General features: G+C 55.6%; 7 protein-coding genes across 7 annotated transcripts; 3 read left to right on the top strand and 4 right to left on the bottom strand.

Moving 5' to 3' along the window:
* Nucleotides 1–190: 190 nt before the first annotated feature.
* LTR77_009450 (uncharacterized protein) lies at nt 191–4,641 on the top strand (the record flags this gene model as incomplete). The annotated part of the gene is made up of 3 exons (XM_064806677.1): nt 191–2,541; nt 3,013–3,707; nt 3,758–4,641. The coding sequence occupies 3 exons, from the start codon at nt 191–193 to the stop codon at nt 4,639–4,641; spliced, it is 3,930 nt and encodes a 1,309-aa protein (XP_064654982.1).
* A 416-nt stretch (nt 4,642–5,057) lies between these two features.
* Nucleotides 5,058–5,873, bottom strand: LTR77_009449 (uncharacterized protein; the record flags this gene model as incomplete). Its single annotated transcript, XM_064806676.1, has 1 exon — nt 5,058–5,873. The coding sequence occupies one exon, from the start codon at nt 5,871–5,873 to the stop codon at nt 5,058–5,060; it is 816 nt and encodes a 271-aa protein (XP_064654981.1).
* A 396-nt stretch (nt 5,874–6,269) lies between these two features.
* LTR77_009448 (uncharacterized protein) lies at nt 6,270–6,896 on the bottom strand (the record flags this gene model as incomplete). The annotated part of the gene is made up of 1 exon (XM_064806675.1): nt 6,270–6,896. One exon carries the CDS (start codon nt 6,894–6,896, stop codon nt 6,270–6,272), a length of 627 nt encoding a protein of 208 aa, XP_064654980.1.
* A 295-nt stretch (nt 6,897–7,191) lies between these two features.
* Nucleotides 7,192–9,561, top strand: LTR77_009447 (uncharacterized protein; the record flags this gene model as incomplete). The annotated part of the gene is made up of 2 exons (XM_064806674.1): nt 7,192–7,613; nt 7,659–9,561. 2 exons carry the CDS (start codon nt 7,192–7,194, stop codon nt 9,559–9,561), a joined length of 2,325 nt encoding a protein of 774 aa, XP_064654979.1.
* A 644-nt stretch (nt 9,562–10,205) lies between these two features.
* LTR77_009446 (uncharacterized protein) lies at nt 10,206–12,006 on the top strand (the record flags this gene model as incomplete). The annotated part of the gene is made up of 2 exons (XM_064806673.1): nt 10,206–10,254; nt 10,310–12,006. The coding sequence occupies 2 exons, from the start codon at nt 10,206–10,208 to the stop codon at nt 12,004–12,006; spliced, it is 1,746 nt and encodes a 581-aa protein (XP_064654978.1).
* Nucleotides 12,007–12,320: 314 nt separating this feature from the next.
* LTR77_009445 (uncharacterized protein) lies at nt 12,321–14,284 on the bottom strand (the record flags this gene model as incomplete). Its single annotated transcript, XM_064806672.1, has 2 exons — nt 12,321–14,103; nt 14,184–14,284. The coding sequence occupies 2 exons, from the start codon at nt 14,282–14,284 to the stop codon at nt 12,321–12,323; spliced, it is 1,884 nt and encodes a 627-aa protein (XP_064654977.1).
* Nucleotides 14,285–14,342: 58 nt separating this feature from the next.
* On the bottom strand, nt 14,343–16,066 carry LTR77_009444 (uncharacterized protein; the record flags this gene model as incomplete). The annotated part of the gene is made up of 2 exons (XM_064806671.1): nt 14,343–15,767; nt 15,827–16,066. 2 exons carry the CDS (start codon nt 16,064–16,066, stop codon nt 14,343–14,345), a joined length of 1,665 nt encoding a protein of 554 aa, XP_064654976.1.
* Nucleotides 16,067–16,311: the final 245 nt, after the last annotated feature.

Raw genomic sequence — 16,311 nt, 5'->3', positions numbered from 1 at the left:
TCATGCGTCTGCTCAATGTACATACGCTGGAGTTCCGTGAGTTCACCGCCGACGATCGGCCACCATATGTCGTTACATCCCACGCTGGGTCGACGAGGAGATCACCTACCAGCAATTCTGTGGCCGCGAACGGACTCCCAATGTCACGGAGACTGCAGGCTACAAAAAGATCCTAAAGTTCTGCGAGTTCATGCGCGAATGGGGCAAGGATGTGTCTTGCCCTTCCAGAGATTCTGCTGTACCAAACACGAGAGGAGACTGCAGTAAATGCTTCACGAGGAAATACCAATGCAACAAGAAGAAGCCGAAGTGTTGCAACTGCCAGCACGATGGTCTGGCATGCGAGTACGACCTCCCTTCCCCGGCGGATCCACTACCGGTCATATCGGAAGACGCAGAGCGCGATGTCAAACCCGAGCCTCCCCCTGGGGCCGTGCCTCTATCGAGCAAGTCATGCATGGCTTGTGCAACGGCGAATCGAGTGTGCAGCAACGGGCTGCCGGCATGCGAGCGGTGTCTCCGACATAGCATTTCGTGCGACTACGGCACTCCTCTCGCTCCCAGCACTGCCCCAAGCTCTAGGCGGCGGGAAGGCGTTTCCGATCTCGAGTGGATATGGCATGACACGTGCTGTATCGACAAGAGCAGTTCTGCAGAGCTGAACGAGGCCATCAATTCCATGTTCCGATACTACGCTGACTCATATGCTTGCCTGGCTTTCCTGCAAGACGTCCACCCTCGTCAACATGCTCCGTCAACGCTTCTTCTGGACTTCGAAAAGAGCTCGTGGTTCAAACGTGGATGGACACTGCAAGAGTTGCTCGCACCAAAGCTGGTTGTCTTCCTCAATCAAAGTTGGGAAGTATTCGGTCATAAGGCCGGATCGATAGAATCGTCAGTCCAGATGAGCTCCTCGAAGATTCAGATGCCCTTGAACCCGTGGATCTCCAGGATTACTGGTATGCCTGAGCGTATTCTGCTGGATTATTACATGATGAAGGACATTCCAATTGAGAAGAGACTTGACTTGATGGCTGGAAGGACCACGACGAGACGAGAAGACAAAGCATACTGTCTCCTGGGGATATGTGACGTCTTTATGCCTCTCATCTACGGCGAAGGCAAACGCGCATTCGATCGGCTGGAAGAAGTATTAAACAAGGAATCCGTACAAGCGGGTGGTGCAAGAGTATCTGGCTTGAGAGACCGGCTAGACTCGAAGACTGGTATAGTCATAGATCTGTGGAATGATCTTGGTGCGGATGTATTAGACCTCCCTCCTGATCCTTCGGTCCCCAACCCATGGGGCCAACCGCGAGTCGATTCGAGAAACGGCGATGATGCGCAGAGCCCACCAGCGGTTGACCGGCCAGACACGAGGTATAACCACTACAACGTGCCGGCGCCGGCACCACCACCGCCTCAACTGGTCCTGGAGCCGCCGATCTCCCTGTCTTCAAATCGTTTCAGCATTGGCAGGGAAGATCGGTACGGTGGACCACCCCGGCGACAGAGGGAGGCTAATGCCATCAATGACCTACTGGGAGGCTCCAGCCCTCCTCAGGGTTATCCCCCGAATGCCTTTGTGCAAGTCTCTGACAACACATACGGACCACCGTCCCGGCCGCCTGTTCCCCTCTATGGCGCGCCTGATTACCCTTCTCAAAATCCGCCTCTATCACCGGACAGACCGGAAGACTATCGACGCGCTGCCCCAGCATACTACAGCTATGGCGAGTACCCTTACTCCTCAGCACAAGAGTATGCCGACCGACACCGGGATGTTCCGCCACTGGATCCGTTTGGATACCCTATTGAGCCGCGCAGAGAGACTGGGCGCCGCAGGTCGGTGGAGCATGCCCCCCGGACCTACTCGCGACCACAGAATCGACGTTCGCGCTCTTCGACACCGCCATGGTCACCACCATCAAGTGACTTCGAGCCGTCGATCAAGCCGGATGCAAAGCCGGACCCGCCACAGACCAAGAAGGGGTCGCGGAAAGGAAACAAAGACACCAAGCAGCTTCATGAGATGGTCGATAAACTGACGATGTTGAACGCACTGCTGGAAGCAAAGCTGCTAATCCGCGAAAATGAAGCAAAGGCTGAAGAGGACACGAAGAAGTCGCAGCATTCGATGCCAGCGCTCGAACGGTCACATCTGTCAATTCCTTCGTGGGCAGCGCAGGCAAGAGCGAATACTGCACACAGCGACAGGTTCTCGATGCAACGCGGTGAAGAGGATCAGAGTAGATACCGCTGGGTCCTCGAGCCTGTTCCGCAACAGCAACCGCAAGCACCGGAGGGCTCAGTGCCGGTTTCGCAATTCGGGGGTAACAATATGCAGCCGTCACACGTCCCCCGGTTCAGCTTACAGACGCCCTTCGGAACCCAGACCAGCCCGTCGCAGTCGCCATATCATGCGCCAAAGGAGTTTCAAAGCTTTGCTGCACCGCCACCGTGGTCCTCGTCTGGCCCGTCGTTCCAGTTCGATGGAAGGGGTCCTGCGCCGCCTGTTTACGCGCCTTTCCGGCAGGCGAGGTGTGTAATGATGTAGCTTTGCAACTCGTATCAATTTGTACAGATGATTTCGATGCTATTGCTTTAAGCTACACTGCCCGTACAGTAAGTCGAGAGTTCGCAAGCATTCACATACCCTCTCACAAGAGTGCTCGAAAACGATCCTAAGTCGGATTAAGCTCATGCCACTAGCCCCTAATCTGGTTAGCTGTCACATGACCTGAGCTTTTTTGGACGTCAGACTGTCATGCTGAACATGTGATTGTTATATTCGACTTTGACAGTGGTACATAGATTATGATGATTGATCTGTGACTTAGTAGTAAACAGCCAAGAATGAGCGCCGAGAAACTAGTGACGATTCAGGCAAGGTTCTGGAAGGTCAACCCCGCAGCCCTTGGGTCTGCTCTGGCTCGCCTGTGTTGAGGTCGAGAGCGGCAGAGCGGTCAGAAGACGCAGCATCTCCCAGTCATTCATGTAATCAGCTTGTAGCCACCTGTGGTCGCATCTCTATCTTCAGTCTCCAAACGTCCGTACTCCTACAAACACCACCAGCAAACAGAGCCCGTCACACAGCGCAGGATCGGCGGCGCACGATTGCATCACAAGAAGCTGCATCCCTGGCGACTCAGAAACCCACTTCACCCCTCCCTCCACCACCGACGACCCAATGTCCTCCCAATCGCTCCCCTCCAACTACCTGAACGAGCGCAACGCCCTCGACCGCGAGATCCTCAAGCACCAGCCGCAAGACTACCTGCAGTACGCGGCCAACTTCTACCAGCGCCGCCTGGAAGCGCAGCGCAAGGAGTTCCTGCTCTCCGCCGAGCACGGCCAGCGACATTCCAGCCAGCCGGGAAGCGAGACCTTCCTCAGCAACCCCTTCGGTAACACGGCAGCTTCCTCGCAGCAGCAGCAGGCGCCGGGCCAGACAGGCGGAAAGATGAACCCTGTCTCGGAGGAAGAGGAGCATGACGATTTCGCTTCGCCCACTGCATCTTCCTTCCCTCCTAATGTCCGCGACAACAGCGCCAATAGCAATATGAATACTTCTGGCAGCAGCAGTGGTGGTGGTGTGTTTGGCAACTTTGGCTTTTCGCCGTCATCAGGCACACGCTCCAACCCTCCACCGTCTGCTTCGAGCGGAGCCATGGACCACCCGCAGTCCTTTCCGCAGAACTACAACAGTATGTACACACAATCACTCGAGCCAATGCGTTACTAACAGAATCTGTAGTGAACCGCCGGACCTCCGTCTCCGCCGAATCGCTCGCCCCAACCTCCTCCGACGACACAAACTGGAAGGCACCTCAATACCCCAAAACCGCCGAGCAGATCTCCCGCCTCCGCTCTGCTGTCTCCCACAACTTCCTCTTCTCCCACCTCGACGACGAGCAGACCGCCACTGTCCTCGGTGCGCTTCAGGAACGCAAAATGCCGAGCAAAGACATGCGCGTGATCACGCAAGGCGAGGAAGGAGACTACTTCTACGTCGTCGAGAGCGGCCAATTCGACATCTACGTCTCCAAGACCGGGCACGTGGAAGCCGGCGAAGGCGGCATGGGCTCGAAAGTCGCGACCAACGGCCCCGGCACGAGCTTCGGCGAGCTGGCGCTGATGTACAACGCGCCCCGCGCCGCCACAGTCGTGAGCCAGGAGCCCAGCGTGCTGTGGCAGCTCGACCGCGTAACCTTCCGCCGCATCCTCATGGACTCGGCCTTCCAGCGCCGACGCATGTACGAGTCCTTCCTCGAAGAAGTGCCCCTCCTCTCCTCCCTCACGCCCTACGAACGGAGCAAAATCGCCGACGCGTTGGAAACGACCAAATACCCCGCTTCCACGCCCATCATCCGCGAAGGAGACGTGGGCGATAAATTCTACATCCTGGAATCCGGCGAGGCGGAGGTCACGAAGCGTGGCGAGTCGCAGCCGCTGAAGCATTACGGCAAGGGGGATTATTTCGGCGAGCTGGCGTTGTTGGAGGATAAGCCGAGATTTGCGAGTGTGACGAGCACGACGGAGGTCAAGGTGGCGACGCTGGGGAAGGATGGGTTCCAGAGGCTGTTGGGGCCCGTGGAGAGTATTATGCGGAGGGATGATCCGAGGAAGAATGATGGTTGAGATTGTGGTGGAGGGGATGAAGTGCGGTTGGATGGCATGGTGTTCACGGGAGTAGAGGGATTAGTCGAATTTTCCTAGCTCGCGCATGTGTCCTTGATGGTGCCTACGGGTAGGGTAGCTCTGAGATACAGTGGTATGGTGCTTTCCGCTTCAGTTGTCGTACACAAAAGCTGTCTTTTGTGTGATCTTCGTTTCATCGTCCGAAGCGACTGAGGGCACTGATGCCTGTGCAACTAACTAATAGTGCCCCAAATCGCTACATGGCGCTGCTCAGCAGCAGCCTCCCCATGAATCCATACCATCTCGAAAGCTGCTGCGTAGATCTGCTTCCGCTTGCAAAGTCACTGCGTCGTCCGATAGTCACCCAGCAACCCTGAACGCTCCTCATTCTCACTTCTTGTTGTGCATTTCCACTTTTACTCCCCCAACTCAACAACCCAGCGGCCACGTCCATCACCGCCCCTCCCAATCCCCACACATGTCCATCCCTCATCCACCATCGTCTCAAACACCATCCTCAGCCTGCACGGGCAATCCTCTTGATGCACCGGGCCTTCCTCACTGGCTATACTCCCACCACTGCTCCCGCTTGCTCCGCTCGAGCTCGCTTCCCGAACCGCGTAGAGATGCGCTCGATACTTCCCTCCATACCACATCTCCCCACAAGCCAACGCGCCAATAGCCGGCGGACTGATGAGCGTAGCCCTCCTCCTCCCAGACCTCGACTCATGAATCGTAACATTCGGCACGTACGCCGGCAGAGGTGCAGACCCCGGACTCGGCGGAATCGAGCAGTTCTCCTCCGCAAACAGCGTATCGGCCTGCTCCTGCGCGTGTTTGCACAACAGCGGCTTTAACTTTAACGGCAGACTGCCTTCCACGCGCCGGGAGACGTTGATGCTGTTCAGCAACCCCATGACCTCCTTCTCCGCCGCCACGGTTTCTTTCCTCCTCGCTTCGTCTTCGATGTGCGTAGCGTAGCATTGCACGCTATACCCTGTTCTGGGAGGACTCGCAGGACTTTCGTCCGGGGCGTGGAAGGGTGTGGCGAGGGGGTCTTGGGCGGACGCTTCTTCGTGTAAGGCGAAGATTGGGTCGTCGGAGCCGGAGCCGGTGGTTTTGCGGGAAAGTTGGGCGCGTTTGAGCATGCGGCGGGCGTTGGAGGAGCCGAGGTAGGCTTGTTGGCAGGGGCGGAGGGGTTCGAGGGGGGAGGTGGTGGTGGTGAAGGCCATGTTGCGGATGGTTTGGAGGTGGCGGAGTTGCATTTTTCTCTCTCCTTTCTTCTCTTCGTGAGAGTGAGGGTTGTCCTCAGTGATTGGTGGTTGGGTTTATTGTAACGATGATGGTGGACGTGTACATGAGCGGCGGTGAGTGGAGGTGTTGTCCACTGGTGGAATCTGTCGGTTGCTAAAGAGTCGAAGTTCTAGGCCGGCCACGTGGAAGGCAGCACGTGGTCGGGCCGCTGTCGAGGTCGTTCTTGCCGTGTGCTCGTGAGGAAGGAGCAGCTGAGGAAGGAGCGGCCCAAGACCTCGAGCGACACGCATTTGATATTGGTGTATACCACTTCAAGCACACCACAAGCAGGATCATATCTCTGTGTAGTATGAACACACTCATACTACACCACCTCACCGTGCCCCCGCCCTCCTCCTCTCCAAAATCTCCATCCGCACCCTCTCCGCCGCCGCCTGCGTCTCAATCATCCTCCCCACCCCCGTCCGCCATCCTTCCTCCAAACTCTGCATCTCGCCCGCCACATTTTCCTGCGCCATCCTCCGCTCCCGCTCCACGTTCTCGTGCTCCGTCTTCATCGCATCCACCTCCCTCTCCAGCTCACGTAGGATGTCCTCGAGTTGGTTATTGCTGATCAACCACGCGTTCTTGCCATATGTCTCGAGCAAGCTGAGGTTAACTTCACGACCACGCAGGTATTCCGCACTGGCGTAGGCTTTTTGTAGGGTTGTGGTCCAGGCTTGGGTATCGCCTTTGCTGGGTGCGTCGAGGGCTTCGTAGCGGGAGAGGTCGATGCCGGTGCCTGGTTCTTTTTCCGCTCCTGAAGCTAGGCGCGCGTGCTCTGCTTCTACTAGGTCGGAGAATCGTGGTTGGTATGAAGCTGGGATTGACGGGTGCAGCGATGAAGCGTCTTGTGAGGCCATTTCGGCTTGTATCAGCGCATTTGCTGAGGAGAGCGCATCGTCGGATGGAGTGTTGTCGATGAAGGGGAGGTGCTCTGCTGAGCTTTGTATGAGCGGCATCTTGCGTGTGATATGTTCAGTCGCATGGAATCTTCCATTGAGGTTGAAGTTGTCGAATTCGATACGGAGGCCCATATGTTGAAAGGTCGCACATCTCGACCTCACTCGAGGCCTCCACCAATGACGCCTCGCCAACGCCTCACTCTTACATGTGATCAGGCGACATTGTTCTTGCCATCCTGCGACACCATGGCATGGAAGGGACGAGGAAGACCGCTGATGCCATCTGCATCCGTTCTTCATCCAACGTGAACCTTGACAACATCCTCTACCTGAACTCTGACGGTCCAACACCATGCCTCGCTCGCCGCTGATTGTTGCCTTGGCCGCTGGCCTGCTCATCGTCCTGTCGACCATCAACATCTTCCACCGTAACGGGCAGTCCGGGTGGACCGGCTCATGGACCTGGATCTGGGGCCAGCAGTCTTTGCTCGAACGCGATGTTAATGCCACCGCTTCTCAGCAATACCTCCTTGGTGTTGGCAAGGCAGACATCACTGGCCCGGTCGTCGAGATCAACTTTATGGGCTACGCGAATACGAGTCAAGTTGGCAAAGGACTAAGACAACGACTCTGTTCCCGCTCATTCATCATCGGTGATCTGGAGAACCAGGACGAGCGATTCGTGTACATGGTTTTGGATACTCAGTCTGGCGACACCGCCATCAGAGATGGTATACTTCGAGGTCTGGCCGATCTAGGTGACGACTACGCGATGTACGGACAGCAGAATGTTGCAGTTACTGGAACGCACTCTCACAGCGGTCCTGGTGCCTGGTTGAACTACCTGCTGCCGCAGATTACGAGCAAAGGGTTTAACAGGCCGAGCTACCAGGCTATCGTTGATGGAGCTGTCCAATCGATCAAAATCGCCCATGAGAGTCTTGCACCTGGACGATTGAGTGTTGGAACTACGGAGATTGAGGATGCCAATGTCTCCAGAAGTCCATATGCGTACCTGCAGAATCCGGCAGATGAGCGAGCGAGATATGCGAATGACGTCGATAAGACTATGACACTACTGAAGTTCACTCATGTTGACGATTCCGGAGATGAGGAGGAAATTGGCGTTCTCAACTGGTTCGCTGTCCACGGCACGTCCATGCTCGGCAACAACTCCATCGTCACGGGCGACAACAAAGGTGTAGCGGCCTATCTCTTCGAAAAGTCGATGGCTGATGACACCTTCGTTGCCGGATTCAGTCAAGCGAATGTTGGCGACACTTCTCCCAACATCTTGGGTGCTTACTGCGAATATGGGGACCACGAGGGTGAGATGTGCGACTTCAGGCATAGCTTGTGTGGTAACATCAGCGAGCCTTGCCACGGAAGAGGGCCATACTTTGGCCTGAACGGTGCCGGTACAGCTTCGACGTTTGAGATCGGTAGCCGCCAGTATCAAGGTGCTAAAGACCTGTTCAACGATGCTTCTGCTTTCACACAAGTGACTGGTGGTGTCGTCAAAAGCCTCCATCAGTCCGTCGACTTCAGCACTTTCCACTTCACCCTTTCCAACGGAACAGAGGTCAAGACATGCCCAGCAGCGCTTGGGTACTCTTTCGCCGCCGGCACTACCGATGGGCCGGGAGCATTCGACTTCAAGCAAGGCGACTCAGACGATCCTAATGCCAGCCCAGTCTGGGGTGTTGTAGGTAATCTGCTGCACAATCCGAACAAGACGCAAGAAGAATGCCAGGCTCCGAAGCCTATACTAATGGATGTGGGCGAGACAAACACCCCATACCCGTGGAGCCCGAACATCGTCGACATCCAGCTATTCCGTGTCGGCCAGTTTTTCATCGTCGTATCGCCCGGCGAAGCTACCACAATGTCCGGAAGACGTTGGCGAGAAGCTGTTCAAAGCACTGCTGCCGGCCTATTTGACGATCTCGATGACACAGATCCAGTCGTCGTGCTGGGCGCCCCAGCAAACTCGTATACGCACTACATCGCCACTCCAGAAGAATATGCTGTCCAGCGCTACGAAGGCGCCTCAACCCTCTACGGTCCCTGGACACTGGATGCGTACATCAACAAATCCGTCTCTCTGATGCCTTACCTCGATCCTTCCACTTCAGCCAACTTGCCCACTCTCGACCCTGGCCCTTCGCCGCCTATCCTGATCAACCAAAGCCTCTCATTCATCACCGGTGTGGTAGTGGATAACGCACCCATCTTCAAGTCCTTCGGCGAGCAGACCTCGAAGCTCAAATCGACGTACCAAGCTGGTGACAGCATCTCCGTGGCATTCGTTGGCGCGAATCCGAGGAATAACTTCCGTCTCGGTGGAACATTTGCGGCTGTTGAGAAGTTCGATGAAGCTTCGAGTACCTGGAAGCAGTTGAGAGATGACAGCGACTGGAGTCTGCTGTACGAATGGACTCGCACTTCCACCGTCGTGGGCACGAGCGAGGTCAAGATTTCTTGGGAAACCAAGTGGGAGGATGGTAGCTGGAGGCCATCATCCGCTTCCTCTCCTGCTTCCTCTTCTTTAGCTGCCGGTGGAAAGGATGTGAATGGAAAGATGCCGCACAGCGAGCTCCTGGCTAAGAGGCAGGGTGACTTGACTGGACGGTATCGGATCAAGTACTATGGAGATGCGAAGGCGTTGAGTGGGAGGATTACGGCTTTCGAGGGGGTTAGTGGGGAGTTTGAGATTATGTGATGGGAGGGTTGCGAGTGGATGATGAGATATGAAAGGGGATCATGCAGTATTACTATGGTTGATATGCTTGTGTATGATTATGTTGTTGATGCTTCAGCTGCGGCCTACCCCGACACATCGAATTGCTGTGCCAATTTAATTGTTCTTCTCCCAACGGTACAATAGCTGGAAGCTGTGAGTTGTGAACCGATTGCCCTCTTCACCACGTCGGCGGCGCTGGTGAAGCCTTCGTACTACATATCGAACCTCCAGAAGTAAAGTCTGCGATCGCCCGCGTCTCCGTCTACATAAGTATGAGACATCGCCACACAACATGCAAATAACAGACCTATTTTATCTTCACCATCTCATAAAGATTGATCGTGTCTTAGCAATATCGGCATGCTATTGGACGTGACCTCGACTTCGCTCCGATGTGGTAAAACCACACTTCACGTGACTAATTGTGGAACGCTCGGGCGTACTTAAGATGATTAAGGTAAGATATACGACATACCCCTCAAGCATCGTATATAGCTCGGAGACTCGCCTCGCTCGCTCAAGTAGATGGGAGGTAGCAATTAGCTTTTCCCACGAAATTCTTCCGCACCGACGAAGCGCTTCAAACCGGCGAAGCAGAGCATGAGCTTCGTGAAAGTCTCGAGATGGACCACACTGATGAACGGCCATTAGATCTGCTGATTATTGGCGCGGGCAAGTATGACCTTCCCAAGACTTCTGAATACCAGGGATTGACTCGAGATCGCAGGATTGTACGGCATCTATGCTGCCAACACCTATCTTCGAATACATTCCTCAGCGAGCATCAAGGTCCTCGATGGCGATGACGACGCAGGCGGTGTCTGGAGCCGCTCGAGACTGTACCCAAAGTTCTGGTCTCAGACTGGTGCACGACTGAGCGGCTTCCCAGACGTCCCTTTCACGGTATCGGAGGATGCGCCTAGGTACCATGACCTGTTCGAAGCGAAGCACCTCACGACTTACCTGGAAGACTACATCTCCCACCATGAATACAACGGATCGAGCTTGAGGGAGCGTTTCGTCTTCAATTGCTGGGTCACCAAGATCTCGAAGGAAGACAATGTCTGGAGAGTGCACGCAAAGCTGCACGGCCAGGATGTCAGCTACGCCAGTACAAAGCTGATCATCGCCACCGGCCAGAACTCCATACCCAGCCTGCCTCGACTGCCTGGCCGCGAAAGCTTCAAAGGTCCCATCATCCACCAGAAGGACTTTGGCCGCTCCAGGATACTTACGCCTGACGAAGAGAACGCCCATGACCATACCGACATCACCGTGGTCGGCGGTTCCAAGTCAGCCTCTGACATCGTGTACGCTGCGGCATCCGACACCGCAGTCCCAAGGAAGGTCAATTGGGTCATCAGCGACGCTGGATCTGGTCCACTCATTTTGTCAAGGGCGCAGGGCTTTGGCAAGTACAAGTCCCTGCCCGAGCTTGGATCTATTCGCGCAATGGCAAGCTTCAGCTCGGCAAACCCTTTTCGCCCGGAGAGTTGGTGGAGCTGGTTCCTCCATAAGACGGCGGTGGGCGATTGGTTGCTGGACCGGATCTGGGGGGCGAGCGAGAAGAGCAGCAAGGCGACTGCGAATTACCACGGAAGGGAGGGAGCGTTGCCGGGGTTTGAAAAGTTGGAAACGCAGACGAATATGAGGTGGAGGAGTGGACATGTTGGATTACTGCAGAATGATGATTTTTGGGACGTTGTGGCGAAGAAGGTGCAGGTGCATCGTGGTGAGGTCTCACGGCTGGAGGACGGCATAGTCGTGCTCGGTGATGGAACGAGAGTAGAGACGGATATGCTGCTCTGCGCCACAGGTTGGAGGCAAGGGTATTCTAGCTTCGATGCCCATGAAGCCGCTGGTCTCGGTCTGCCAGTCAGGCTTGAAGAAAAAGAGGTAGTGGGAGAAATGAAGCAGCACTGGGCGAAGCTCGAAGAAGATGCCGACCGCAAAGTCCTCACAAGATGGCCCTACCTCGCCCAAACGTCCGAGTTCTACCACAGTTCTATCGATAGCACTCCATACAGGCTCTACAACCTCACCACCCCGCCCAACGACCAATCCATCGCTTTCCTTGGCGTCCAAACGGTCCCGAACAACTACCACACCGCTCTCGCCCAGACCTTATATGCCATCGCCGTCTTAGACAACAAGCTCTCCCTGCCGCCGGTGGAGGAGATAGAAGAATCAATATCTTTCATGAACCGCTGGTGTGCGTGGCGGTACCCGCTCGACGGGTGGAAGGGGAATGTGCTTGATTATGAGATGGTGAGCTTTACGGATCATTTGCTGGAGGATCTGGGGTTGAACAGTCATCGGAGTAAGGAGAGTTGGTGGAGGGATTTGACCGATCCGGTTTTGGCGGCGGATTATGCTGGGTTGGTTGATGAGTTTTGGGGGAAGTACTACAAGGAGTCTGAGTGAGTACTGAGGTGTATGGTTGAGGTCAACTGGGTTGAGGTCAACTGGGTTGGGTCGTAAGTCGTGAATGCTATGTAATACTGCTATGACTATGATGTCTATGTGTTATGTTGACGTGCTGCTGAGGAAATCATTGTCCTCCTCGTAAGTTTCTCTGTCCACTCCTCCTCATGCCGTGCTCTATTGGATGTTATGTAAGTGCTGCTGATCCATGCCAATCTTCCAGATACCCGCAAACTCAACCGTATACAAAATGGTCAGTCAGTATCAGTGCTCCAATGTCCTGCTGCTCGTCTTCCACATATTCCAGATGTCTCTCAAGCGACAGAGTGCTTTGGCTTCGCCACTGCAGCCGCAGAGCCAGCAGTCCCTCCCTTCTTCACCTCAGAAGCCCCAGCAGCCTTCGCCTTCGCAGCTGCGTCGACCGAAACGTTGACTTTCGCAGTGTTCTCGGCGAGCACACCACCCTTGGGCCTCGGCACACGCGGCCTAAACCCCTTGCGATCGACCGCTCCGCCAGCAGCTGAGATTCGAGCAGTCGCAACAGCCGGCGCATGCTTCGAAGCCAGCAGTCCACTGTTCCGCTTCAGCTCCTCGAACGAGGCTTTCTGTGGGCTGCCGTTGGTCTGCTGGCTCTTGGTCGTGCGAGCGCGCTTGGAGGCTTGCGAGGCTGAGCGCTTCTCGCGCTTCTGGGCGTCGGCGATGTGGGCTGCGACTGATTCGCCGGCGGGGACGAAGATGGTCTTGTGCGAAGAGCTGCCGGTGTTGCTGGTAGTGGGCTTGGAAGGCTGACTGGCACTGGCGCTGGCGACGTTGGTGGCGGAAGAGGCGACGAAGGGCGTTGGTGGGCCGAAGGAGATGAGGTCGCCGTCTGCGGTGTTGGATGGCTGGCCAGCGTTAACCTCAAGAGCCGCTGGAACTTTGGACTTGGTGTCTGCCGCTTTGGACGCAGCAGCAGTAGGGACCGGAGCCTTCCCGGAATCACTCTTCTTCACAACCACAAGAACACTCCCCTCCGACGACTTCGCAGTTTCGTTCTCACTCTCTTCATCATCACCATCACTGACGCTGCCCTTCCTCTGCTTCAGCCACTGCTCCGGCTTTACCGACGGCCTCACCGGCCCCTTCTCCTCAGCACCACCAATCCTAACCTTCTGGTTCCTCTCCTTCCACCAGTACGGCCAATGCCTGAACCCCAGCTCACCTAGCTTCTCCAGACTATCCGGCATCTCATGCTTGAACAGACATCCCTGCTGCTGGAAGTCACATTCGCCAGTGCGGATCCAGTAGGTGCAGTATGTCTTCTTCTCCGGGTCAGGGACTCTGCCAGGTGGGACTTGGGCGGCTGTCGAACGGGGGACATAGCCAGAGCGAGCAGCGGTCTGGGCGCCAGCTTGGGTGGCTATGATGGCGTCAATGACGGATTGGGTTGGGTCGGAGGTTGGACTGGGCTTACTGCGCCAGTTCGGGGCGGACTCATGGGCCGAGACGGGACGAGGAGGGAAGGAGTGGAGTTTGGCTTGGTAGGTGGGCGGGGGAGTGCCGGCGAGTGCTTGACGAGCGAGAGCATCAGGAGGGAGGAAGTTCTTCGGTTCAGAGCCGCTCCAGTTGCGAGTGTGGCCTGGTGGTCCTGGTGGCGGCTGAGACATGGGACGGTACACGTGGTCGGCGTGCTCAAGCTTGAAGGTGAAGCCGGTGAAGGGGGCAGAGCCAACGTGCTGCATGCCGTAGATCTGGTCGGCGCCAAGGACGCGGGGGACGTTTTGCAGACGGATGTTGAAGGGGAGCTCGTCGGCTGGGATGAGAGGAACGATGGTACCGTTGTTTCGGGCAATGTAGTATACGATGCGAGGCTGAGGGCCTGCGGCTTCTGGTGCTGGTGCTTGGGCGTACATCTTGGTCTGGGTTTGCTGAGTGGTGCTGGAAATTCGGTTGCTGTGACGTAGATTGATGGCTTCCCAAAGATGCGTTAGGAACTTGATATATACACTGCGTGTTGGAGTCGAACATCCAGGTCTCCTGCATGTCTGAGACAAACATAATTGCTGTTGGACTGGGGCCTGCAAATTAAGCTCCTGCTTGGTGGAGGCAAACGTGTACCTAAGAACACTAGAAAGGCAACAGATGAGACAAACATGACTGTGTTCCGCAATGAATAATGAAAATAAGAAGAGACCTACCGTAGAGCTGCGTCGCGGTATGCAGCAACACGTTGTGCATACTGCTGGTCATGCCTCCGCTCATTGATGCACACTGTGACTTTCCGTGCAACGGTGTCCATCGTTAGCGGTCGAATGTCGTGCAGAAGTGCAGTCAAGGCATGCAGCTACCCGTTTCCACTACAGCTTAGACCTGATCCAGCCAACAACGCCTGCCGCATTGCCACCATTGACGAGATCCCAAACATCCAAGCCGGCCTGCCATTGCTCGTCGATCCAAATGTCCGTCCTGCCGTCGCTCCTCAACCGCTTCATGTCTTTGATGCCATGAGTGCCCCATTGCGGATCTTCATCTTTCACAAAAGCGGCGAAACCTTGATTCCATGTCTTGAGTACTTCTTTGTCTTGGTCTGAGAGGCCGTCGCCGTAGTCCAAGCCCCAGAACCAAATAGCCATGTCCGTTGCATGGGTCACGCCCCATTCAGGCGGGAAGTAAGAGTCCACGCAGCCGGCGCGCCAGTCAAAGCGGTAGCGGAAGACGTCCTTGCCGAACTCAAGGCCGCCATTCTCCAAGGCACGATGGAATCCACGTTCAAGGTGATGTACTTGCATGTCAGCATAGATGCGGCCAAAGAGGTCTGGCCAGTCGTTGCGCGCAGGTGGTAGAGCCTTGGTGCCACGGCAGTAGTGATGCATCAATTTGTCAACGACGTCTTCTGGGTAGTCTCCAATGAGTCGAGTGCGCACAGCATCGTACGAGTTTGCTGGCGTCCTCCAAGACCTGTAAAGATTGTGCTCCTCCTTACACTCGCCGTTCATCAGTTTGATGTTGCGCGCTTTCATCCGCTTTGCGAAGTCGCCGCTATTGATCTTTGCAATGAGAGTTTTCGAAACGAAAGACTCGTCCGAAGTAGCTCGGAACTCTGATATTTTAAGCTTCTCCTGTATATCGACCAGCTGCTTGATAGGCACTGCTCGCAGCCGCTCGAGCTTGACCTCGCTCGACAATGAAGGTGGTATCTTGAGAGCTTCCAAGAGCTCGTCAAACTGCTTCTGGTGGTCGGAAGCAGTCCGCGGCTGTACGCCCGGAGAGTTCGACCAACATATCGTTCGCTTAATGATAGCCTGATCGTCCGGTACGAAGTACAGCTCGTGAGCTAGCTGGTGAAATGCACTGTGAGCTCCAGCGGAGTAGCCACCAACGGTGATGTTGCCCGGGTTACCACCAAAATACTCTATGCTCTTCGCTGTCCACTCCAAAGCGGTGCGCTGGTCCCAGAAGCCCATATTGCCAGCATGTTCGCCAGATGTTTGGGCCTCTGCTTGTAACTCCTTGCTGGATAGGAAGCCAAACAAGTTAAGGCGGTACGACGGTGATACTATTATTGCCTCGAATGCTGTCTCGCTCATGAGCGGAGCAATTGCTCTCGGCGGTTCATTGGCAGTACCCCATTGGAGGAAGCCGCCGTGGATATAGAAGAAGACGGGCCATCCGTTTGCCGGACGCTTCTTTCCAGCAGGCAGATAGATGTTCAGCTGCAAGCAGTCTTCATCCCACAGCTCAGTGTCGAGGTTCGCGAACCTTCTAGGTTGCGGACAGTACGCCTGAGGATCTCATCAGCTCATGTTCCATTGGTGCGGCGCAGAGTTACACGGCAGCTTACTGTGCCGCGAGTGAAGCGGCCGGGGCTGGCTTTTGTTCCGTATCGGTATTGATCTGGCAGTGCTCTTGGCCTGCGGAAGCGATGTTTCCCAATGGGTGGCAGAGCATACGGAAGGCCTCCAAAATAGTGAAGGAGCGGTTGCGATGGATTGGCGCGCTCGGATACTGTTACGCCTTCTATGTGACCAAGCGGTCCCGCGATGAAGCGATAGATTTCATGCTGATAATGCAGACGCGGCATGACTGGGAAGACCTCTCCAAAGAGATACAAATGTATTCTATACAAGCCAATGGATGATGAATGGTGGTACAAACACTGTTGAGGAGGTGGAAATGGAAGGTCGGCTCGATCAATGCCGGCTTCGGCCTACCCGTCTGCCATTCCCATCGCGATACTGTCCCGTCGCATTTGTCGTGCCCGATGCACGACCAATGCCCGCATCACGCTTACAATGGCGGATAAAATGGGGGTGTAGTTCAACGCCG

Source organism: Saxophila tyrrhenica, assembly GCF_035928015.1.
Source record: "Saxophila tyrrhenica strain CCFEE 5935 chromosome Unknown scaffold_18, whole genome shotgun sequence".
Taxonomy (NCBI): domain Eukaryota; kingdom Fungi; phylum Ascomycota; class Dothideomycetes; order Mycosphaerellales; family Extremaceae; genus Saxophila; species Saxophila tyrrhenica.
Note: the sequence above shows the minus strand (reverse complement) of the source record. Positions and strands in the feature narration are given on the sequence as shown.